The sequence below is a fragment of the Mchenga conophoros genome, linkage group LG14 (genome assembly GCF_057382185.1).
Source record: "Mchenga conophoros isolate Kocher_MC1m ecotype Shallow Benthic linkage group LG14, M_conophoros_male_GT1.1, whole genome shotgun sequence".
Classification (NCBI taxonomy): domain Eukaryota; kingdom Metazoa; phylum Chordata; class Actinopteri; order Cichliformes; family Cichlidae; genus Mchenga; species Mchenga conophoros.
Window position 1 is genome coordinate 5,681,976 of NC_140539.1, and position 26,483 is coordinate 5,708,458.

General features: G+C 41.5%; 1 protein-coding gene and 1 pseudogene across 8 annotated transcripts in view; one reads left to right on the forward strand and one right to left on the reverse strand.

Moving 5' to 3' along the window:
- The window catches only part of fat3a (FAT atypical cadherin 3a), a 176,872-nt gene that overhangs the window by 111,053 nt on the left and 39,336 nt on the right, over positions 1-26,483 (reverse strand). For all 8 annotated transcript variants that reach the window (XM_085244878.1, XM_085244880.1, XM_085244875.1 and 5 more), the window contains exon 2: positions 11,056-14,392. In XM_085244878.1, the coding sequence (XP_085101004.1) occupies positions 11,056-14,365 (3,310 nt within the window). In that variant the 5' untranslated portion in view covers positions 14,366-14,392. The remainder of the gene's footprint in view (positions 1-11,055; positions 14,393-26,483) is intronic.
- Positions 19,436-22,231, forward strand: LOC146559143 (uncharacterized; annotated as a pseudogene).

Genomic DNA, 26,483 nt, shown 5'->3' on the forward strand with positions numbered 1-26,483 from the left:
TCTCCAGTGTCAAGTTGGGTAAGTCAGTAATATTAATCCCGGATCGTAAATGATCGCATTCTATTTTAACAAACTCTGGAACTGTCCTGATATATGTCTTAGGAAATGGACATTTAACAGTACTCCCTAAAAACACTATTTTTGAGTGATCATATTTAGATAATGTTTAATTTTTTGAATTACAGTAACAGCACTTTAGCCAGCCTGACAAAGAGTTAGAGCCCCATTAAGCCAAGCAGTCCTTAAGCTTTACCTAGTAATGACTTGATGAATATTCAAATCCATCGCACACGTGTCATAAAGTGGCGCAAATTTCATAACTGCTGAAATTTACTTAAGGTTTTCTCTCATATCGACCTTTCTACATTCAACAACTTAAGCAATTTTTTTCAATTTATTACTAAATCCTATTCCTCCAAAAATGCTCAAAGAGCAGTTCAGAATATTTTGCTACCACTGAAATTAAAAGAACTGTGCTGTAGCAGTTTGAATGTGTGGCATAGCCTTCAGCTTTCAAGGCCCTCTTCAGTAGAACCAGTTCCCAGTTTGAATTTGAAAGACAGACATCGTCTCCACTTTTTAGATTAGGCTTAAGCGGATAACATTTCAGGGGGCTGGGTTTGTGACCCAGCATTTTGAGTTTATTTTGTACTTTTGATTTCTTATCAGGGCTCTACAGTGTGACCAATTGAGTTGCAAATGTGACCTAATTTCTCAATGGTGCAACTAAAAAAAAATCCTAGGTTGCACCAGTGCGACCAGCCGTTTGAGTAAAAGGAATTTTTTTAAAAAGTGCCCGCAAGTCTGAAAGTCCGTGTGCTCAACAACAAACAAACATACATTATGCCCAAATCGTGGTCTAAACCAATCAGAGATAGTCAGGGGTGGGACCTCTTTAATTGGCTGTGGTCCAGATATTCCCGTTGGCCTACATGTATGTGCGTTTGATAGTCCAGACGGATAGATAGAGGTGAGTAGTAGGGTGGGTTTCAATAATCGATATTCCGATTAACCCTCTCAGGCTCAAATTAAACTTTTTGTTGCTAATGCACAACCAAGTCCTGCAGTGGTACTTCTGAGTAAAAAAAAAAACCTCATAAAATATGTATGTGGAGTAATTAGGTTGTTAGTTTTTAACTGTTGCAAATCGGCAACGCCTGCCTTGAGAGGGTTAAAACTGATTTTAGCTTGAATAACGCAATATTGATTCATTAAATCCTGAATCAATTGTTAAATATAAATGCATTTTGCCAGTAATGCCAGGAGGTCACCAACCTATTTCAACAACCACCAAACAGCTAAAACAGTAAATGAGAGAAAGTAAACAGATTCCAGATAAATGTAAACACAAAGTGTGGACCTGACGCATCAGTGAGTCGACAGCACACAGATTTTGAGCTACAGGTTTTGTCCCTCTCAGACCAAAATGCACTTCAAGAACAGTTTCCCCATCTTAAATCTCTGTTTTCTGCATTATTCATTTGCTTATTACACACCAGTCTACCATTGTGTACAGCGCTGTCGGTCGCTAAAGCCTCATTTCTGCTGTTCAATACTGAAGAAATATAAACATTTTACAGTGATGCCAAATTACAAAACGCTTAGCCATGTCTCTAATAAAGTCTCTGTAACATTACTCTGCTTCACTTCTGCAGCATCGGGTAATGTTCTTATGTTGATTCATGGTTTTGTTACGTTTTTGTTCTACTGCAGAATATTTTTATATCTTCTCTTTGAACAAGATAGAAATTTAGGAGTAACATGGCCTTACAAACCCAACAGTGAGATCTTAAGAGATCCAGCCTACGGCTCTTCAATGGAGTGTCACAGGGTCCCCAGGAAAAAAAATTGTAAATGTAAAATAATAAAATAAATATTCTTCTGTATCAATAACAAAGCATAACATAAATTATTCAGTAGCAATTACACAAGAATATCCAGTAATGTCCCTGCCTACAATTAAACACATTCACTTACCTAAAATTGGGGGCATCTGCTGTGGCAAATGGGTTCAAGCCAGTGTTGCCAACTTAGCGACTTTGTCGCTATATTTAGCGAGTTTTCAGACCCCTTAGCGACTTTTTTTTAGAAAAAAAGTCGCTAAAAAAAGACGTGAAAGCGCGTATCGCTTTTACTCTCAACAAGCAGTGGGTGCTGTAACGCAGTCAGTTCTTCTTTTACTCGTATGCTGTTTTGTGGATCACAAGGTTTAAAACTACTTATAAACACACACACAAAGTAACTCCACCAGAGTGCCTATTTCAGGTCACTTTTGCCGGTCCAAGCCCGGGTAAAGGAGCAGGGTTGGAATTGTGACATTAAAAAAAAAACAATAATTGCTAAAATAAATTTAATTTGTAGTTCTAAATAAACTCTATATGCATTTAGGACGTTTTTTACTCACTTTATGTCTCTTCCACGATGTTATTTCTCTCTCCAACAACATACCGTATTTTCACGACCATAAGGCGCACTTAAAAGTCTTAGATTTTCTTCAAAAAGTGCGGCGCGCCCTATGTGTTGTAAGGAGGACGTAGTAGAGAACACCATGAGAACGTTAAAGGGTGAAGTGTGGGCGTTGATCGTATATACCGGGACAATCGCACATACTTGTATAAAAGAACAGGTATGTGCGTTATGCAGGACATCGTTGTTTTAACAACCCTGAAAATGGCAAAGAGACACGCTTACGAAGCACAGTTTAAACTGAAGGCCATCAGCTACGCGGAGGAACATGGAAATCGAGCAGCGGCGAGAGAATTTAAGATTAACGAATCGATGGTTCGCAAATGGAGGAAGCTGGAAAACAAGCTCCGGCAGGTCAAGAAAACGCAGCTGAGTTTCCGCGGACATAAGGCGAGGTGGCCCGAGTTGGAGGAAAGACTCGAGCGGTGGATCATCGAGCAAAGAGCGAGCGGGAGAAGCGTTTCGACGGTCACCATTCGGCTAAAAGCAGTTTCACTAGCTGAAGAGATGAACATTGAACATTTCCAAGGAGGTCCGTCTTGGTGCTTTCGTTTTATGAAACGGTGCCATTTTTCCATCCGGACCAGGACTACGGTAGCGCAGCAACTTCCAGCGGATTATAAGGAAAAGCTGGCCATCTTCCGCTCCTACTGCAGCAAACACATCGGCGACAAAAACATCCAGCCCAGCCACATCACAAACATGGACGAGGTCCCGCTCACTTTTGACATCCCGGTGAGTCACACTGTGGAGAAGAAGGGGACCAGCACGGTAGCGATACGCACAACGGGGCACGAAAAGTCTTCTTTTACTGTTGTGCTTGGCTGCCATGCTAATGGACAGAAACTGCCGCCTATGGTGATTTTTAAGCGAAAGACTTTGCCTAAAGAGAAGTTTCCAGCAGAAATCATCATTAAGGCAAATGAAAAGGGCTGGATGGATGAGGAAATGATGAAAGACTGGCTGAGGGAGGTGTATGTAAGGAGACCAGGTGGTTTTTTCCACGCAGTTTCACTAAGAGTGGAAGGCAGCGCCGGGCGAGTTACGCCACAATTTGCCAATGGATTGTAGATGCTTGGGCTAACATGTCTGCTGGCACTGTTGTTCGAGCTTTCGCAAAAGCCGGCATCGTTTCCGAGGAGCCGCACGGCACGGAAAGTGACTCTGACAGTGAAGACAGTGAACCTGGCATGTTTGATGGAGATTTAGCGCAGCTGTTCAATTCAGACACAGAGGATGAGGACTTCGATGGGTTTGATTGATGATAAAAATGTGAGTACCAAACTTTGTTTTGCTCCTGCTTTATTTTTAAATATGCACACTTGTATGCTTGTGTGTTGTTGATGATGACGATTACCGGCAATAGAAATGTGAGTAAGGTACCGTATTCAGGTTTGCTCCCGCTTTATTGTTAAATACGCATACGGTACTTGTATGCGCCCTATGGTCCAGTGCGCCTTATGTGTGTGTTAAATACAGTAAGGGCACACATAACTGAGACTGCGCCTTTTAGCACAGTGCGCCTTATGGTCGTGAAAATACGGTAGGTTACAATTAGATTAGCATGACCAATTATGCAAATTAGGCAATGACGTCATTTAGCGACTTCTAGCGACTTCTAGGACAACCAATAGCGATTTTCCTTACTGAGGAGTTGGCAACACTGGTTCAAGGCTTTTACCACAAACTTAGTCACTGCTTGGTGACATTCGTCTATCCTGGCCTGAAAAGAGACGCTACCGGTAGACTGCAGCGAGAACTGCCAGCATCTGAGCCAGACTCTGTGTGTCTCTCTTATCATGGTCACCTAAATGCACAGTAATGGCAGGTTTAGTAATAAGGCAGATTGCGCTAATATAATATGCACTGTTAGTTGATTATTTACCTGCCGCATTAACGGGAGAGGATGTGCAAACGTTACCGCTGCTGCTGGGTTGAGATTCACGAGTCCGGAGCGGAATTAAAAACATGACATTCATTTAAGGTGATCACGTGTTTTGTGAGCAAATGCTTTTGCATATTCGTAGTGTTTCCTCCCTTAAATTAAGTATCTACTTTGCAAGTATTGCAAGTTGCCCTGTTGTCATCCGTTCTCGTAAACTTTTGAGCGTTTGAGCCGCTTACGCGCCGTGTTTCCTGCCAGGTAAATGACGCTCCGCAACGTGGTGACGTCATTCGGGGCGACTGGAATCGATAAGGGAATCGTTTGCAAAAATGTCAAACAATTCCAAGGAATTGAAACAGTGGGAACCGGTTCTCAACAAGAACCGGTTTTCGATACCCATCCCTACCCCTCTCCCTACTTCCTTTAAGCGGCAGGCAGCAGTAAACAGGTCATCAGAGGAGGCCGAGATGATGATTAAGTTTATTATTCCCTACAATATTGCCAAAAAGTGCACTTTAAGCACAAGCACTTTTTTCAGTAACTTATCTTTCTTGTAGAAAGGTGCTCCAAATAAAGAACTTTGTGTTGACAAGATTGTTAGTTAATCATTTGCAAATTAATATTGTCTGTATGGGCAGCAACTTTCCCCTCAAAAGAGTGCACATGTAAAACTGTGATGTTAAGTGATGCGGTTGAAAGATTTGGGTGCACCTAACTTTTGTGCTGGTGCACCTAAGAAAAAAAAGTTAGGCGCACCAGTGCAAAAAGTTAGTCTAGAGCCCTGCTTATGTTATATTGGAAACATGTTAAGTTCTTGTGTTGTCATTATTAGTTAGGATTTAGCTGAGTTTTAGTTTATATTTCACCTATGTCTCCATGTTTATGAGTCTTTTCGTGTTTGTCATGTGTCATCTCCTCATCTATGTAGGGTCCCCTTGTGTCTTTCTCATCTGTGTCCCTCGCCCTCTCTCACTCCCTCTCTCTATCTCTTTTGTCAAGCTTGCGTCTCCCAATTCAAGTCTCTTCATGTTTCTTGTTTTATTTTGAAAGTTTTGTTTCCATGTTTGCTGTGGGTTTTTTTGTTTGTTTGTTTGTTTTTGTTTTTTTGCCTGTCCCGTTTGGATCTTTAGCCATTAGAATTGTTGTCTGAAAGCCAAGAAAGATGCCAAGCGGATTTACTTTACCAAGTGGATCATCGTAGCCTTGTCATATTCGTCCATTTGATTGACCTTTATTATAATTATGTATTTATTTGATTTGATTTTTGGTTGTTACAGACGGGACAGACATGACTAGGGGATAGGACAGGGAGAAAGAATGAAAGAAAGAGAGGGAGAGAAAGAAAAATACAGGGGAGAAGAGATAGTGAGAAAGGGGGGAAGAAAAAAAACAGAAGAGAAAACAAAGAAAAAAGAGCAAATTAGGCTTTCTTGTCAGAGGTAATTTTTCCAAAACAAAAAAGATTTTTTTAAAAGCGGACGGCTGCACTGTCCACAACAGGAGATTGACGCATATTGCATCTGTGAGAAAAACAATATAATAAGGCAGAAACTAGTGATTTATAATGGAAAACTGCTCTTGAAACAGACTTGGAAATGCAGTTTTATCGCAATTTCTTTTTTTTTGGAAGCAAAGCAGCAAAGGTAAGACAGAATTCATGATAATGTCTTTCAAAAGTGAAGCATAATTTAGGTCTTCTTTTGCTGTTGGTTCAGCAATTTTAGTTGGAGCGTGATGAAACTAGCAGGTTTAAAATCTGTGAGATCTGTGCTTTCAGCAGAGGCATTGTTTTCCGTATACATGCCGTCAGGTGAATGGGGAAGTCTGCACTTACCAAACCATATGTCTATATTTAAATAACAGACCTAGAGGTGCAGCCTGTGAAACCAGATGGGGGGCACTGGGGTTCAACAGGTTCAGGGTGTTGTGTTGTGAAGCGCTGAACAGAGTGGATGGAAGAATGGCAAGGAGAGCTTATTGGTTTTCAGGATGTTTGTGTAAATGTGAATGTGTGCAAGAAAGGAAAGACATCTGATCTTAAGCTTACAACAGACACCAGTAGATCAAGTATATCTATATTAATACATATATTAAGAGCAAGCTATGGTTTCCTCTCCATACCCCATCACCTTATTATTATACTAAGAAACAGAAAAGAAAAAAAGAGACAACAGACTCTAGTTATTTAGCACAAATATAGAGTGCTAAATAACTACTTATAACAGTAAAGGATGACGGTTTTATGCGCAGAGGACAGTCCAAGGACAGAACTATCAGTTTAACTTGCTTTTGGTTGATTTCTGTTTTTATGTTTTAGTTTTTCTGTGAAGCACTTTGTGATTTTTGTCTTGAAAGGTGCTATACAAATACAATTTTACTTACTTGCTTTTACTTTAATATTTAATACTTCATATAAAGCCTTTGTTAGCAATGACAGCTTCAAAATGCCTCCTGAGTAGAAAAAAGTGAGTTGCATGCATTGCTCAGGTCTGAAAAACAGCTCCACACCATGATATTCCCACCTCCAGACTTCACTGTTGGCATGGTATTTTTAGGGTGACATTTGACCACTAAACATAATGTGTGTTATGGCATTCAAAGAGTTCGGTTTGGTCTCATCTGACCAGACTATATTCTGCTGTTGTTCAGCAACCTTTAAACACACTCCAACATGCTTTTGTCAGCAATGGAGTCTTGTGTTGTGAGCACGCATACAGGTCATGGTAGTGGACTTATTGTTTTCTTTGAAACAATTGTGCCTGCTGATTCCAGGTCTTTCTTTTTTTTGACAACTTTATTTATAATTTTCCAGTTTAACAAAAATACAGAAAAATATAACTGGAGTTGCAATTACAAACATTGCCATTGTGAAACAGGTTGCGCAAACCACAGTTTTGCGCACAGTGGCAAACCAGTTGGATGCAGGAAAATGTATAATCTATGCACACAAACAAGAAATACTACCATGTGAACAGGGTAGAAAACAAAAATAAAATAAAATAAATAAATAAATAAAGGGGGGGGGGGCTGCATTGTGTGCAGTTCTTGTTGGCTTGTTACAGAGAGTAGGTGGCTTTAAAGAAGAAGAAAAAAACCCCACAGATAAAAAGCAGTATTACATCATACTTCAGTAAATGACAACTTCTCCACATATTCAATAAAGGATGACCAGGATTTGTAGTATTTACTTTGAGACCCTCTCAAACTGTATCTCAAATGCTTTATCTGCAAGCACTTCATTACTTCTCTCACACAATGAACAAACACTGGTGGACCTGAATCCTTCCATTTAAGAAGAATTAGCGTGCGTTCCAGGAGAGTTGAGAAAGATTAAAATAAACAATACAATAGACAATATACACAATGTAAAAGATCAAATGTAAATAATGTAAAGAATATAAAATATGTAGATCAACAAAAGGCTTGTTTGAGCAGAAAAGTTTTTAACTGCTTTTTAAAAGAATCCACAGAGCAACTAAGGTGTGTTGCTTATGAAATCCATGAAGTGCTACAGAGAAAATTACATTTTATTTATGTAATTAACACATTTTGAACTCTTAAAGAAATCTAACAAAAGGAAAAATGCTGAACTAAAATGATCCATGTAGCAAACAAAAACTGTTGTGAGCCGCCACCCTCATATCGCCTTTGGGCTTTTGGAGCCTTGACCTGACTTTTAAAAAAATAATTGGAAAAAAAGTACTATGCTGCCACTGGGGTGGCTGTAGCTCAGGTGGCAGGGCAGGTCAGCCACTAATCAGAAGGTCGGTGGTTTGATCCCAGGCTGCCTCCTGGCTGCATGCCAAATATCCTTGGGCAAGATACTAACCCCATGGTTGCCTACTGGTGGTGGTCGGAGGGCCCGGTGGCGCCAGTGTCCGGCAGCCTCGCCTCTGTCAGTGCGCCCCACGGCAGCTGTGGCTACAATGTAGCTTGCCATCGCCAGTGTGTGAATGGGTGAATGACTGAATGTAGTGTGAAGCGCTTTGGGATCCTTAGGGACTAGAAAAAGCGCTATACAAATGCAGGCCATTTACCATTTACCAAATGCAGATAGATAGTAATTCCATGTTATGGTGTAGATTGTTTCTGTGATGGTCACAGTAGGTATTGTCTATAATGCTACATTTACTTCCTTCATTTAGTACCCTTCAGAGGATACTTAACATAGTCTTGGTAGTTGGCCACTTAGCCAGATTAGCCATGATTCTATCGCTAGGTCAGTTCCTCTCACACTCACTACAGTCAACACATCTGTTGCTCTTGGGGCTTGGTACCCAATATTGAAAGACCGGGATGATGATATCGCCCCCTGACCTGACATCCTGGCTCTCCCTTTGTGTTGTACCTCGTTAATCTCCTCCTAGATGTTGGAGCACTGAGCTACTAGTTGTTTCTGCATTAGTCCAGATGTTCAGTGTCAAAGACTCCATAGGTCTCACATCGTCTTCATGTAACCACTTCCATTGGAGTTACATGTGTAGTATCATTCCAACAGTGCCCTATTCTCATTACCGTATTTTCACAACCATAAGGCGCACTTAAAAGTCTTAGATTTTCTTCAAAAAGTACGGCGCGCCCTATAGCGCAGTGCGCCCTGTGTGTTGTAATGAGGACGTAGTAGAGAACACCATGAGAACGCTAAAGGGTGAAGTGCGTGCGTTGACTTTATCGCACATACCTGTATAAAAGAACAGGTATGTGCGTTATGCAGGACATCGTTGTTTTAACAACCCTGAAAATGGCAAAGAGACACGCTTACGAAGCACAGTTTAAACTGAAGGCCATCAGCTATGTGGAGGAACATGGAAATCGAGCAGCGGCGAGAGAATTTAAGATTAACGAATCGATGGTTCGCAAATGGAGGAAGCTAGAAAACAAGCTCCGGCAGGTCAAGAAAACGCAGCTGAGTTTCCGCGGACATAAGGCGCGGTGGCCCAAGTTGGAGGAAAGACTCGAGCGGTGGATCATCGAGCAAAGAACGAGCGGGAGAAGTGTTTCGACGGTCACCATTCGGCTAAAAGCAGTTTCACTAGCTGAAGAGATGAACATTGAACATTTCCAAGGAGGTCCGTCTTGGTGCTTTCGTTTTATGAAACGGTGCCATTTTTCCATCCGGACCAGGACTACGGTAGCTCAGCAACTTCCAGCGGATTATAAGGAAAAGCTGGCCATCTTCCGCTCTTACTGCAGCAAACACATTGGCGACAAAAACATCCAGCCCAGCCACATCACAAACATGGACGAGGTCCCACTCACTTTCGACATCCCGGTGAGTCACACTGTGGAGAAGAAGGGGACCAGCACGGTAGCGATACGCACAACGGGGCACGAAAAGTCTTCTTTCACTGTTGTGCTTGGCTGCCATGCTAATGGACAGAAACTGCCGCCTATGGTGATTTTTAAGCGAAAGACTTTGCCTAAAGAGAAGTTTCCAGCAGGAATCATCATTAAGGCAAATGAAAAGGGCTGGATGGATGAGGAAATGATGAAAGAGTGGCTGAGGGAGGTGTATGTAAGGAGACCAGGTGGTTTTTTCCACGCATCACCATCGCTGTTGATCTGTGACTCTATGCGTGCCCATCTCACAGCCGATGTGAAAAAACAAGTGAAACAAATGAACTGTGAGCTTGCTGTCATTCCGGGAGGCCTGACAAAGGAACTCCAACCGCTGGACATCGGTGTGAACCGCCCGTTCAAAGTAAGGCTGCGAGCGGCCTGGGAGCGATGGATGACCGATGGAGACCAGTTTCACCAAGAGTGGAAGGCAGCGCCGGGCGAGTTACGCCACAATTTGCCAATGGATTGTAGATGCTTGGGCTAACATGTCTGCTGGCACTGTTGTTCGAGCTTTCGCAAAAGCCGGCATCATTTCCGCACGGCACGGAAAGTGACTCTGACAGTGAAGAAAGTGAACCTGGCATGTTTGATGGAGATTTAGCGCAGCTGTTCAATTCAGACACAGAGGATGAGGACTTCGATGGGTTTGATTGATGATAAAAATGTGAGTACCAAACTTTGTTTTGCTCCTGCTTTATTTTTAAATATGCACACTTGTATGCTTGTGTGTTGTTGATGATGACGATTACCGGTAATAGAAATGTGAGTAAGGTACCGAACTCAGGTTTGCTCCCGCTTTATTGTTAAATACGCATACGGTACTTGTATGCGCCCTATGATCCAGTGCGCCTTATGTGTATGTTAAATACAGTAATGGCACACATAACTGAGACTGCGCCTTTTAGTACAGTGCGTCTTATGGTCGTGAAAATACGGTATGTTCTTTTATGCCTTTTTGATCCAGTAGTCCACTTTTTGTCATTGTGTCCTGGTCCGGCTATCTTTTATTGCACAATATCTTCATATTCCATGTTCCATATTCATTACTTATAGCGGGGACTATTTTAATAAATTATTATCTGGGTGTTCTAAAAGCTGCAGTTAGAGTATTAACAATAATGCGAAAATAACTAACTGTGCAGATTTTATATCTGAAAAAGCACGGTAGGTTACTGTGTTCCCCAACTCACGCTGTATTGACTTCTTTATTTATTTTAGTTAAAACAATACACTTCAGTAACAAGAACGTTACAACACTAGACAATTTTATACAACCATATAGTGTTTTAAAACCATAATTCAAACTGTTATGCAATAATTCTCATTTGCCATGACACGCAATATCATTTTCAAAGAAAACTCACCTGTCTCTTCATCTATGGCAAATCTTCCAAGCCCACTCCCATCTCGAATGGAGTACTGAACTTCTCCATCTCTGCCAGCACCATCATCATCATTAGCTGTGACCTGGAGTAGAGTGGTTCCAATCCGGGCATTTTCTTTAACTAATCCAGTCAAAGCAAAATCAGAAAAGTATGGGGCATAGAGGTTTTCATTCACATCTACAACCTCCACCTCCACAAAGGTAACAGAAAGAAGAGAAACAGGCCTTCCTTTGTCTTTGGCCTTTACAGTAAGGTTGTAGAACTGCTGTGTCTCATAGTCCAGCTCCTTTGTGAGTCGAATAACTCCATTTGCCCTGTCTACTTCAAACCATCCATTATAATCACTGGCTAGGGAGTACCGAACCTGGCCTCCCAACCCCAAATCTGGATCCAGAGTTTCTAACCAGGCTACAACTGTTCCTACTGGGAGATCCTCCAGAACCCTGGTTCTGTACACAGCAGGGATAAATAGTGGAGGACAGTCATTTACATCCTCCAAAATGATTTTCAGTGTGGTTACAGAAAACTTCTGGCTTCCTTTCTCCGCTTTGTCCCGAGCCTCAATTTTTAGGTTAAACGTAGAGACAAACTCCCTGTCTAGTTGGCCAGCAACATATAATATCCCACTAGTGGAATTGATACCAAACTGAGTGGTGCTTGTCAAAAGAGAGTATACAATCTCGCCATTGGGCCCAAGATCTTTGTCAATGGCCTCAACCTGGATGACGTCAGTACCTATGGCTAGGTTTTCAGGTATGACAATTCTAAAGCCTCCTTCTTGCAAAAATTGGGGTGCATTATCATTTGCATCTTCTATATAGACAGTAAGCAACCGCCAGGAACTTTTCTGTGGAAGGCCAAGGTCATAGAGAGTTAAGTTGAGGAGATAGCGATCTCTTTTTTCTCTGTCCATGTGTAGGAACACACTGATAAGTCCCGTCTGTATGTCAATGGTAAAACAGTTATCAATATTTCCATCTGAAATAGAGTATAGAATTTGACCATTGAAACCTGTGTCCCCATCATAGGCATTCACATTGAAAACACTTGAGCCTACCTTAAGGTCTTCCTGCACAGTAATATCTGTGGGAAATGTTTTGTCAAACTGGGGTGCCTGCCGATTCACAGAAAAAAGGTCAATAAAACCTTCCTCAATTTTAGGTTTATTGCTAGCTTTGGACTTTTTCAGTAACTTTTCAGCTAATTTTTGAGCCACATTTGTTTCTTTACATGTGAAACGTTTGGAAGAAGATTTTCCATAAACAACTGAGATATTGACAAACATAGGATCCGAAAAGCTCTCACCATCAGTGGCAGTTATTTTTAAACTAAATAAACCACTCTTTGGATGGGCTCTTGAGAGAGAATGCTGCAGTGCAAGAACCCCTGAATCTGGGTTGAGGTCAAAGTACCCCTGTTCGTTACCTGAAATAATCTTATATTTCACTAACTCTAATTCATCTATATCAATTGCAGACATTGTAGTAATAACTTCATTTACTGGAAAATCCTCAGGAATAATCCCCTGGCATGCTACCTTCTCAAACAATGGCTGATTATCATTTACATTTTCTAGATGGATTGTTACATTGACTTCACTTTCTCGTCTGTAAGGAGACCCCCAGTCAGATGCTCTGACTATGAACATAAAGCTTTCTGATGAGGATTCAAAATCCAGCTCTTCAGTAGTGCTTATAACACCAGAAAACTGATTGATTTTAAAGGGTAATGGCTGAAGACTGGAAATGCTGTAAGTTATGTATCCATTTTCACCTTTATCTTTATCAACTGCAGAAATTGTTAATACACTGGTTGCAACTGGTACACTTTCATTAACAAAAACCTCATAAGAGGACTGAGCAAATGTTGGTGTGTGATCATTGGCATCCTGAATGGTTACCCTCACTTTAACTTTGAGATTACTATCCATTTCCACTACTTCAAGATTAAAGACATCCTGGAACACCTGAGTGAACCAGCGAGCAGTAGAGATTACACCCGTTAGGGTATTCATTTGAAAAAAGGATGAATCCGCAGAGGTTGTTAAGATATATTCTGCATCATCAGGTTCTGGTGTGATTTTAACAGCCACTACAAGTGTACCTGGAGGTGAAATTTCATTTAAACTGACATCATACAACTCTTGCATAAATTTAGCATCCGAATTTTGATGTTTTTCGACCTTGATTTGGATGACTTCAACAGCAGATAACTTCTGTGGGGTGCCCCTGTCTTTAGCCTGCAAGCTAAGATTACAGCCATAAGGGTACGTTTGACTTATTGACTCAAAGGCTTTAATAGCAAACTCTCCTTCTTTAGTTCTGTCAACAAAAAACTGCTCTGACGGATCTCCTCCTACAATGACCAAGGAATCTATTTCTCCATTTAAGCCTTCATCTTGGTCCTCAACAGTAACCACTGCATACACAAGATTTTTATCCAGCCATGAGGGGCTGTGGGTGAGGACATTCATGAGTGGAGCATGTTCATTTAAACGCTCTACATGGACAAAAAGTTTGGCTGTGCTGCTGATACCATTATTTCCATAAAGCTTCATGCCACGGTCCACCGCTAGAATTTCTAAGTCATAACGGTTCTGCTCATCGACATTAAGCCTTCCACTGAGAGTAACCACTCCACTAGTTGGGTGTACAGCAAACAGTTCAGTTTTTTCCTTGAAAAAATAGTAAAACTCTCCATTGGAACCGATATCCGCATCTGTGGCAGTAACTTGTGCTATACTAGTTCTGAGAGGGGTACTCTCTGCTATGGTGACGGAGTATGTGGTAGGAGAGAACAAAGGCCGGAGGTCATTCATATCCAAAACCTGAATACTGACTTTAGTCCAGGTCTCAAGAAGAGCCTCTCCCTTGACAGAAGCTTTCACTGTCAATACATAATTATCCTGAATCTCTCGGTTCAATATGGCGGCATTACCACCTTTAGTCCTTATGCGTAAGAAACAGAAGTCTCCGAGTACATACTCCTCTGCCTTGAAAAAACCGTCATCGTCACCTGAGGTGATTCTGTAGCGGATCTCCCAGGAGTGCTGGGCGAGGTGGATGCCCATTTTAATTTTACTGTTGGCATAGGTGCGTGCTGCTGAGTTTTCATAAATTGTGGCATGGTAGACAGGCTGAGTGAAGCTGAAGTGAGATTCATCTTGAGGAGCCCCATGGGTGTTCTGACCGTTGCAGAGTGGTGACTTCAAGAATACCAACAGCAGCAGCAAGGCCAGGCGGAGATGAGGGGCTCGAATGCCTTCCCACTGGCTCATATTCATATCCATTCCATCATAACTCCATGCTGAAGCAGTCTAGAAAAAGAAAGGCAGAGACATAGAGAGAAACGTCAGCAACAGGAGGGGGGATTCTTTTCATTCACAGTCTCTGCCAATTAACCATAGTTAATAGCCATAGTTAACCATTAGAGGAGTAGAGATGGTGAAAGAGATGACCGAGCTGAGTGCAGTTACTTGGCAGCCATAATGAAACTTACATCATCCTTGTGCAGTATGTGGATACCGACAATCAACGGCTACTTTTAGAAAAAAAAAAGCTGTGGTTGTTTGTCAAGGAACAAAACAATTATATGGTTAGGAAGAATTGTATCATCATCAACATACTATAGAACATAACTGCAGAGACAAATTGCTACTATACTTTGACCCTATCATAACCCATTTTCTAAATTACTTGAAAATTGCAGTACTATATTTCAAAACCATGTAATATCACCAAAAGTAAGCCAGATGTGGTTTCAAATGCAAAGTAGCTACTTTTTTCAAAGTGTTCTCTCTTTTATTAAAAAAGAAAATACTGTGTTCTGTAAGTAAGCAGCCACAAGTATGTGCCAATCTGCACTTTTGGCCTGAAACCTTTTCCAGTAAAAGCCATGCTGTAGCTGTAAGACTACCACAATAGTCTGCATTTTGGTGACTAAGCACTTTCTCCACAAGGGATAAAGAGATGGAGTGGAAAGGCAGATGGTTTCCGAGTCTTCTGAAAGAGTATTTACTTTCTGTTGAAAGTAAACCTATTTAGCTTGGCAACAGTGCCCCCAAATTGAAACAATACAAATTGAAACCTGAGCGCGCATTTAAATAAAATTCAGTAGTCATTCGTGAGTGAAAAATGTGACGATAATCCTAAGAGAAATGCAGAAAATATCACTTTTTCTTCTTTTTCTCTGACATTATTAAACTGTCAACTGAGGCACACTAATTATGCCTCAGTACTGAAATAACCCTTCCAATCTGTTTTTGTTCACTTTTGGCAGAGTCACTACGTATCTTAGCTAATACAGTAATAATACATACAAATGGTTGTTTTTCCCTATTTGTACTTGGAGTAGAAACAATTTAAGGGATTCTGTCATTGCAACATCTGAAATACTATTACCATTAATTTTATTTATATAGTACCAGTTCACAATCTTAGGTTTATTGCTGTCTCAATACATTTCCTGAAAGGCATGGTTCTGCCAAAATTTATAGCAGACAGCTGCCGCTCGCAAAAGGAGCAATGGCAAATGACAAAGCAGTGGAAGCTGAAAAATTGCTAGAAGTGTAACTAACAGAGGTATAACGGACTGAAAAAAGATGAGTGAAGAAGAAACACTCATTCTGCATTTATTGATTAGTTATTATTAATCGCTGGCGGTCTTCTACAGCCTGTTTTTGTCCTGTCTTCCAGCCTGGTTTATCTGGACGTTTTTTCTGTTAGAAGGAAGAAACCTTGCCACCGTCGCCAAAATACTGGCTCATGATTGTTAGGGTTTTCTCTGTTTTGTTTGTATTACTGTAATTTCTTTACTTTACAACATAAAGCACCTTGATGCACACAGTTATATCATAAATTAACTGTGATGTATCACATCTTTGGAAAGCTGAGTACAATTTCTCTAGCCACACCCAGGCCTGATTACTGCCACACCTGTTCTCAATCAAGAAATACCGTAAATAAGACCTGCCTGACAAAGTCGAGTAGACCAAAAGGTTCTCAAAAGCCAGACATCATGCTGTGATCCAAGAAATTCATGAACAAATGAGAAACAAAATTATTGAGATCTCTCAGTGTGGAAAATGTTATAAAGCCATTTCTAAAGCTGAGGGACTCCAGCAGACCACAGTATTATCCACAAATGGCGAAAACATGGAACAGTGGTGAAACTTCCCAGGAGTGGCCAGCCGACCAAATTTACCCCAAGACCACAGCTCCTGGGATATTTTTGGTCCAAGAGGTCACAAAAGACCACAGAACAACAACCAAAGAACTGCAGGCCTCACTTGCCTTAGTGTTCATGATTCCACCATAAGAAAGAGACTGGGCAAAAATGACCTGCATGGCAGAGTTCCAAGACGAAAACCACTGCTGAGCAAAAAGAACATAGAGGCTCCTCTCAGTTTTGCCAGAAAACATCTCGATGAACCCCTAAAGTCTTTTCGGAAAATACTATGTGGACTGATAAGACAAAAGTTAAACTTTTTAGAAGGTGTGTGTTCCATAATATTTGGTGTAAAATAACGCAGCTCTCAGAAAGCGAACGTTATTTCAACAGTAAAATACATGTGATGGTCTGCGGCCGTTTTGCTGCCTCAGGACCTAGACGACTTGCTGTGGTAAATAGTACCATGAATTCTGCTGTCTATCAAAACATCCTGAAAGAGAATGTCTGCCCATCTGTTTATGACCCCAAACAGAAGCACAATTGGGTTCTGCAGAAGAACAACAATCCAAAACACACCAGCAAGTCCACCTCTGAATGGATTAAGAGAAAGAAAACAAAAACTTTGCAGTAGCCTAGTCAAAGTCCTGACCTGAATCTAACTGAGATGCCCTGGCATGACCTTAAAAAGACAGTTCATGCTTAAAAAGTCCTCCAATGTAGCTGGGTGCAGCTCCTTTGCAGAGTGAGCTGCAGATGGGCAGGTGGACAACGAGCTCTGTAGTAAAGGTTTAACCCTTGCATGTTACGAGTTCTGTATTCTGATAATTATAACATATACTATATTATGCCTATATTAATTCAAATGCTGCAAATATCCCTCTGTAAGAATTGGGCACCTCAACATGCCAGTTTTGTCTAATTAAAAGAAGTAAGAAAAAACTTTAGTACCTTTTTTCATTCAACAGTACACAACATTAAGCATTAAGCTTAATATTAGACTCCATCTGCTGAAAAATGTAAACAGTTGACAGTTCTGAGCTGTATTTGATATTATTTTGTCATTGTTGGACAGATGTGGTTTCTGAGGATATAAAAGTTTCAAAATGATAATTATTCATCAAACTTTCCATCTCTTCAGATCTTCTTATAAACACTGTAAACAATGCGAGCTTAAAATAATTTTTCATCATTCTGCTGCATAATTGCTATGTTGTTACTATACCAGCAAATCCCACAAGCTTGTGTCAGCTAAATGTCTGCCACACACACCACATCAGCCACACAAAAAAATAGCATCATTCTCTTGAGAGAAGTCCCACTTACTGTCAGCTCTAAACACCCTGTCATTAGCTTTTTATTACAGGCTAATTAGCCTTGAAATACATGGCAAACGGCAACCAGCAACTTCTACTGGAAAGAGAGATAATGTTGCTTTGTCTGACCTTGCTAATACACAGCTATAGGTTAACATGTAACTCAGAGAAACAGTCCTGCTGGCAAGCCTGCTGGTCATAAAACCTTTATGGATCTATAGAAAGATGTTACCAGCATGTAAAGTTAAGCACACATATGCATGGACACAGGCACATATGCATACATACTCTCAGTGAAAAGCTGACTGAGGCAACAAGGTAATGTGAAGCATAGGGATGGGTATTGAAAACCGGTTCTTGTTGAGAACCGGTTCCCACTGTTTCAATTCCTTGGAATTGTTTGCCATTTTTGCAAACGATTCCCTTATCGATTCCAGTCACCCTGAATGACGTCACCACGTTGCGGAGCATCATTTACCTGGCAGGAAACATGGCTGCTAAAACGCTAAAAAGTTTGGTTATACTTTACAAGAACGGAAGACAACAGGGCAACTTGCAATACTTGCAAAGTAGATATTTCATTTAAGGGAGGAAACACTACGAATATGCAAAAGCATTTGCTCACAAAACACACGATGACCTTAAATGAATGTCGTGTTTTTAATTCCGCTCCGGACTCGTGAATCTCAACCCAGCAGCAGCGGTAACGTTTGCACGTCCTCTCCCGTTAATGCGGCAGGTAAATAATCAACTAACAGTGCATATTATGTTAGCGCGATCTGCCTTATCTGCCATTACTGTGCGTTTAGGTGACCATGATGAGAGAGACACACAGAGTCTGGCTGGCGCTCGCTGGCAGTTCTCGCTGCAGTCTACCGGTAGCGTCTCCTTTCAAGCCAGAATAGACTAATGTTACCGAGCAGTGACTAAGTTTGTGGTCAAAGGCTTGAACCCATTTGCCACAGCAGGTGCCCCCGATTTTAGGTAAGTGAATGTGTTTAATTGTAGGCAGGGACATTACTGGATATTCTTGTGTAATTGCTACTGAATAACTTATGTTATACTTTGTTATTGCTACAGAAGAATATTTATTTTATTATTTTACATTTACAATTTTTTTCCCCGGGGTCCCTGTGACACCACATTGAAGAGCCGTAGGCTGGATCTCTTAAGATCTCACTGCTGGGTTTGTAAGGCCATGTTACTCCTAAATTTCTATCTTGTTCAAAGAGAAGATATAAAACAAAGTTCTATGCTAATCGACCTTAGTGTTCTCCTTTTTTAAAAAGAATCGATAAGAGAATCGATAAAGAATCGAATCGTTAAACAGAATCGAAAATGGAATCGGAATCGTGAAAATCTTATCAATACCCATCCCTAGTGAAGCAGCAAACAGAATAGTTTTTTTCTTTACCATACAAACAAGTATCTATGCGGTAGAGATCAGAAATGAAAGGTTTCTTCCTTCATGAGTTGACTAGAAATACTCCTCCCCGAGTCTAGGAATTATCAGCCACTCACAATTCACCAGGGCTGCAGACCAAACTCTCTCTGCGTCCAAATGTGGTGAACTTACAAGCTAAGAAGTGAAACAGACAACATATATTGAATCGCTGTGGTTTGGAAGCATTTTGATTAGGACATTAGCCTGTACTGAAAGAAGTCAAGTCAAGTCAGCTTTATTTCTATAGCACTTTTAAAAGACACCAAGTGTTGGTAAAATAAATGAGATAAAAAGATTACAAAACATCTATATATACACACACACATGCATGTGTTTATATGCTTGTATATACAAATTTTTATACAAGCATACAAACACACATATATATAAAAAAAGGGTGAGGGTAACAGTGGTCCTCGGAGCGCTAGGTGCAATGACTCCCAAGCTTGCCGATTGGCTCCAGCAGATCCCAGTATGTGCAATATCTATCTATCTATCTATCTATCTATACACACACACACATTCGCGTGTGTATCTATACAGAAGACAAAAAGCATATGAAATACAGGTACAGCCACTCTCTCTCTCTCCCTCTCTCCTGTTGCTACTTCAATCATGAAACTGATCAATGATCAGCTGATTGGCTTTTGTGTCGCGAGTCCGTCTCTCTTGTTTGTTTATTGCCCACTTCGCGCCAGAAAGAGGAAACTAGCGGCTGAACAACAGCAGCACATTTAAGCTTGATAAGCTGTTGTTGGAATTTATTTACGTTCTACACCAGGATCCTTTTCTACGTAGCTGACGGCTGGTAACTGTGCAGGGGCGGATCTAGCAAAGTTTAGCCAGGGGGGCCGATAGGGCATTAATAGGGAAAAGGGGGCACAAAGACATACTTTTCTTTCTTATTCTCATTTAAAATGTCTAGCTGTTAATAAATAATTATCTGAATCTTACACCCAAAGTTTTAATCTGATGTAAAATGTATAGAAGTCCATTACTGTATATAGTAACTGTTAAGTCTAATATACCCTAGTAAGCTATAGTACTTTTTCCTTTGGGAACCATCTGTGCAGTCTGCAGTTCTGTTGAAGAAAGATGTTGAATCTATTTAATTATTCTTGAAAAATAATTGATTTCTGTGCATTTCTTTCACACTGCATCAAATTAAAGTTGATTACGTCAATTAAGCATCATGAGGTGGAGGGTGGGTGGTTCCCTATTTTTTTTTTTTTTTTAGAACTCTATTAGTTAGGTTGCTTACTCTTTCAAATACCAGAATAGGAATGATTGAGTAGGTTTAAGTTCATTAGATTGATCAGTATTGCTGAACTATGAAATATTTTGGGTTTAGTGTATTTTTTGCATACAGGTATAACAGAATAGCTTTAGTGTTTTTTGTTTTTTTTTTACTTGAGTATGAATTTATACAAAAAGCAGCAAGATATTAAAAAACAGTTTTATTGATTAAAAAACACACTATACCGGATTCATATTGGTATTGGCAAATATGCAAATTTATGATATGGGTATCGGTATCGGACATAAAAAAGTGGTATCGTGCCATCTCTAATAAAAAGCCAGGCCAGGAAAATCTCCTTCATGTTTTTCTGTGTTTTATTCTCAGTTACTTTAACACAAAGGCATCTGCTGTGATGTTCAAATCTCTTATAAACTCTCACAAGTATCAATACTGATAAATGATCAGAATTATAATATTTCTGACTGTCTGAGGCAAAATTGAATCGAATCGAATCGGGACCTTGTGAATCGGAATCAAATGGACTTTAGAAATCAGTGATGAAACCCAGCCCTAGTGAGTAAGCCCGACAGAAGTGGATGTAGCTGTGGGTTATAAAAAAGATGAAAAGAACTATTGATAACTTTTTTGTTAAGTTGAGGCCTTATCCGTCTGAAATTCATAGCCAGTACTCTGAAATGGAGCCATCAACCTCTGAACGTTGAAAAAGCACAGTGTAATCATGTCTCAACAAACTCCACACTGCTCACCTTCACCTAGTATGTGACATGCCCAAACAGAGACAATAAAACACTGGACTTACTGTATGCCAATGCTGAAGAGGCATACAGTTCATCACCTCTCCCTCCACTGGGCAGATCTGACCACAACCTGGTGCACCTTGTCCCTGTGTATGAGCCCTTAGTGCGCAGGGAGCCACCAGCCACCCGCACAGTACAGAGATGGTCGGAGGAGAGTGAGGAGGCTCTTAAGGATTGTTTTGAGTCTACTGTGTGGGAGGTGATCTGTGATGACCACGGAGAGGACATTGACAGCCTTGTTAGATGCATTACGGACTATATTAATTTCTGTGTGGATAACACCGTACCTACCAGGACTGTGCGGTGTTTCTCCAACAACAAACCTTGGATTACCTGAGAAATTAAAGCTGTCCTCAAGCAGAAGAGGAGGGCCTTCAAATCTAAAGACAAAGAGGAGTTGAAAAGGGTGCAGAGAGAGCTGAGGGGACTGATAAGGAATGGGAAGGACAGCTACAGGCAGAAGATGGAGAACCAGCTTCAGCAAAACAACGTTGGTGAAGTCTGGAGAGGCCTCAGAACCATCTCGGGCCACAAACATCAGAACTCTCTGCCTGGGAGGGATGTGAGTTGGGCAAATGAACTGAATCATTTCTTCAACAGATTTGATTCAGCCATGAGGCAGTCTTCAGCATCGGCTGCAGACTCACCCACCCCCACTGCTGCTGTTCCACCTCTGACACCTCAGACACTTCACACCTCCTCTATTCACCCTGCTCACTCCTCCCCACCCCCAACAACAGCATCCAATACACACTCAACACAAGGCTCCAGCCTGTCTCTCTCAACCACCCAGGTTAGGAGGGAACTGAGGAGGATTAAAGCCAAGAAGGCAGCGGGCACAGATGGCATCAGCTCAAGGGTCGTCAGGTCCTGCGTGGACCAATTGTGTGGGGTGATGGAGTGCATCTTCAACCTGAGGTTGGGGAGAGTCCCACAGCTCTGGAAAACCTCCTGTGTTGTACCAGTGCCAAAGACATCACGCACCAAGGACCTCAACAGCTACAGGCCGGTGGCTCTGACCCTGGAGCGGCTGGTCCTGGCTCAGCTTCGGTGTCTGGTGAGCTCATCAAACTTCAGTTTGCCTACCAGCCTGGCATTGGAGCAGATGATGCCATCATTCACCTCCTACATCGTTCCCTCTCTCACCTGGAGACCACTGGGAGCACTGTAAGAATCATGTTCTTTGATTTCTCCAGTGCCTTCAACACCATTCTTCCCACAGTCCTGAAGGACAAGCTGGAGAACTCAGGAGTGGACCATCACCTCACTACCTGGATTTTGGACTACCTCACCGACCGACCACAGTATGTGAGAACTCAGGGCTGTGTATCAGACAGGGTCGTCTTCACCATCTACACTGCAGACTTCTCCCACAACTCCACCCAGTGCTTCCTGCAGAAGTTCTCTGATGACTCTGCAATAGTCGGCCTCATCACTGATGGGGATGACAAGGAGTACAGAGAACTGACACAAGTCTTTGTGGACTGGTGCCAGCTGAACTACCTCCAGATCAACTGGTGGTAGACTTCCGCAGGCACAAACACTCTCCACTGTAACCACTGAACATCCAAGGTATGGACATTGAGGCTGTAGACAGCTACAGGTACCTTGGTGTTCATCTGAACAACAAACTGGACTGGACTCATAATTCAGACACCCTGTACAGGAAAGGACAGAGCAGGCTGTACCTGCTGCGGAGACTCAGGTCTTTTGGAGTGAAGGGCCCACTCCTGAAGACCTTCTATGACTCTGTGGTGGCCTCAGCCATCTTTTATGGTGTGGTCTGCTGGGGTGGCAACATGTCTGCTGGGGATAGGAAGAGACTGAACAGGCTGATCCGCAGGGCCAGCTCTGTTCTAGGATGCCCTCTGGACCCAGTGGAGGTGGTGAGTGACAGGAGAATGGTGGCTAAGATTTCATCCCTGTTGGACAACATCTCCCACCCCAAGCAGGAGACTCTGACAGCACTGAGCAGCTCCTTCAGTGGCTGCGGCACCCACGATGTGGGACGGAGAGATTTCGCAGGTCTTTCCTCCCCACTGCTGTCAGACTGTACAACAAAGACTTATGCAGCTGATCAAACATACACAAACCCACACATGTGCAATAAGACTAAGTGCAATACTCTTTTCTGACAAAGTTGTGCTTTTACTCAGTTGTATATAGAATTTGCATTCTAATTTTTATCCAATTGTATAATTTATTCTATTTTATTCTACTGTCTATAGTATGTTATTTTATTCTATTCTGTACAGTTGTGTACAGTACAGGGTGGGCCATTTATATGGATACACTGTAATAAAATGGGAATGGTTGGTGATATTAAAGTCCTGTTTGTGGCACATTAGTATATGTGAGGGGGCAAACTCCTCAAGATGGGTGGTGACCATGGTGGCCATTTAGAAGTTGGCCATTTTGGATACAACTTTTGTTTTTTCAATAGGAAGAGGGCCATGTGACACAAATTGGTAATGTCACAAGAAAAACAATGGCGTGCTTGGTTTCAACGTAACTCTATTCTTTCATGAGTTATTTACAAGTTTCTCTTTGTTCACAGCCATTGACATGTTCAAGGTTAACACGTGAGGAGCGGATCAAAATTTTGTTGATATCTGGTGAACGCAGTAACCGGGTTATTGCAGCAGATTTCAATGCAAGACACCCTACAAGACCACCCATCTCCCATGCTACAGTTAGCAAACTGCTTGCTAACTTTCGTGAAAGTGGTTCAGTGTTGGATTTGCCAAAATGTGGACGCACTATTGAAGAAACATCAGTGGCTGTCCTAGCTTCATTCAGCAAGAGCCCACAGCGTAGCACTCGCTGCATGTCACTGGAGAGTGGCATTAGTCGAACATCCCTTCGGCGGATATTAGCTACTCACAAATGGCACCCTTACAAACTCCAGCAACAGCAGCAGGATGACCCAAATCGGTGCACAGAATTTGCAGAATGGGCAAAACAAAAATTGGAACAGGACCCTCAGTTCATGCAGAAGATTTTGTTCAGTGATGAGGCAAACTTTTATGTGAATGGTGAAGTTAACAAACAAAACCGCCGCTATTGGTCTGACACTAACCCACATTGGATGGATCCCTCCAAGACTGTTGGAACAACAAAAGTGATAGTTTGGTGTGGTATATGGGGTACAACGATAGTGGGTCCATTCTTCATCAATGGAAACCTCAAGGCCACTGGATATTTGAAATTGCTACATGATGATGTGTTTCCCTCTTTATGCACTGAAGCTGGCACGTTCCCTGAGTTTTTCCAGCAAGATGGTGCACCACCACATTATGGGTGCCAGGTCCGAGCATTCCTAGATGAACAGTTTTCTAGAAAGTGGATTGGTCGTCGTGGGCCAGTTGAATGGCCCCCAGGGTCTCCCGATCTGACCCCCTTAGACTTTTATCTTTGGGATCATCGGAAGACAAATGTCTATGGTGTGAAGATACGAGATGTGCAGCACCTGAAACTACGGATACTGGATGTCTGTGCTGGCATTTCTCCTGCGATGTTGCTATCAGTGTGTGAAGAGTGGGAGAAGAGGGTTGCATTGACAATCCAACATATTTTATAAGTGGTCAGAAACTTGTAAATAACTCATGAAAGAATAAAGTTACGTTGAAACCAAGCACACCATTGTTGTTCTTGTGACATTACCAATAAGTTTGATGTGTCACATGGCCCTCTTCCTATTGAAAAAACAAAAGTTGTATCCAAGATGGCCAACTTCTAAAATGGCCACCATGGTCACCACCCATCTTGAGGAGTTTGCCCCCTCACATATACTAATGTGCCACAAACAGGACTTTAATATATAATACAATACAATACAACTTTATTTGTATAGCACATTTAAAAGACCAGCGGTACACCAAAGTGCTTTACAATAAAAACAGGAAAATTAAGACATTAAATAAAAGACTATTAACAAAGTACCACATATGTCATCAGGTTAAGGGCACTAATTATACATTAATAGAAGGGAATATAAGAACAAAGTACTAAGAACAGATAGAGCTAAAAGTACATAAATAAGAAATTGAACCAAATATAAAATATAAAATAATATAACCAACCATTCCCATTTTATTACGGTGTATCCATATAAATGGCCCACCCTGTATATTGGTAAATGGCCTGTATTTGTATAGCGCTTTACTAGTCCCTAAAGACCCCAATGCGCTTTACACATTCAGTCATCCACCCATTCACACACAGATTCACACACTGGTGATGGCAAGCTACATTGTAGCCACAGCCACCCTGGGGCGCACTGACAGAGGCGAGGCTGCCGAACACTGGCGCCACCGGGCCTTCTGACCACCACCAGTAGGCAACAGGTGAAGTGTCTTGCCCAAGGAAACAACGACCGAGACTGTCCAAGCCGGGGCTCGAACTGGCAACCTTCCGATTACAAGACGAACTGCCAACTCTTGAGCCACGATCGCCCACAGATATTATTCGTATTGTATTCTAATTTTTGCTATATAACATTTGCACTGTCCACTTCCTGCTGTGACAAAACAAATTTCCCACATGTGGGACTAATAAAGGTTATCTTATCTTATCTTATCCAGAAAACACATTATATGTCATGATAAACGCACTGCCCAAGTGTCGCCATTCAGCGGCAGGCAGCAGCAAAAAGCACAAGATTGTTAGTTAATCATTTACAAATCAATATTGTCTGTATGGACATCAATTCCCCCCCCCCCCCCCCCCCCCAAAAAAAAAGTGCACATGTAAAACTGCGGTATTAAGTGATGCGGTTGAAAAATTTGGGTCCGCCTAACTTTTGTGCTGGTGCACCTAAGAAAAAAAGTTAGGCGCACCAGTGCAGCTGAGGCAAAAAGTTAGTCTAGAGCCCTGGTTATAATATAAAGCCATTGAGGCCACTGTTTTGATTTGGTGCTATATAAATAAAACTGAATTGAAGCTGAGCTTCGGAGAGCTGTTTGAAAGAACACCACTATGATGCTAATGATAATTTTATGGACAGGTAAGAACCTGTCCATAAAGTTGGCCTTAACATTTCTGCAGCAATTAAGCAGCGATTTGTCTGCTGTCATGTTCAGAAATGAAAGTCAGTAATAATCATATTCTATGATTATTGCTGACTTTCGTTTCTGAACATGACAGCAGATACAGTAAATTACTGCATCACTTTCTGTCTGGCAACCTGTATTTTATTTGCTGCAAACATATATCTGTATCAATATTTTATATTAAAGGCTGATTCTATCATAATTATAGAATCCCTGAACAAATTTAAAAGATATGTGTGGCAAGCCTCCACACTAATCCCCCTGGTGGATACACAAGACATTACCACTTGTTTTCCTAAATGCAACTTTGGGGTGTACTCAGGGTTGCATCAACCATGTCATTACGGCCAGCATTTTGGTCAGGATTCCACC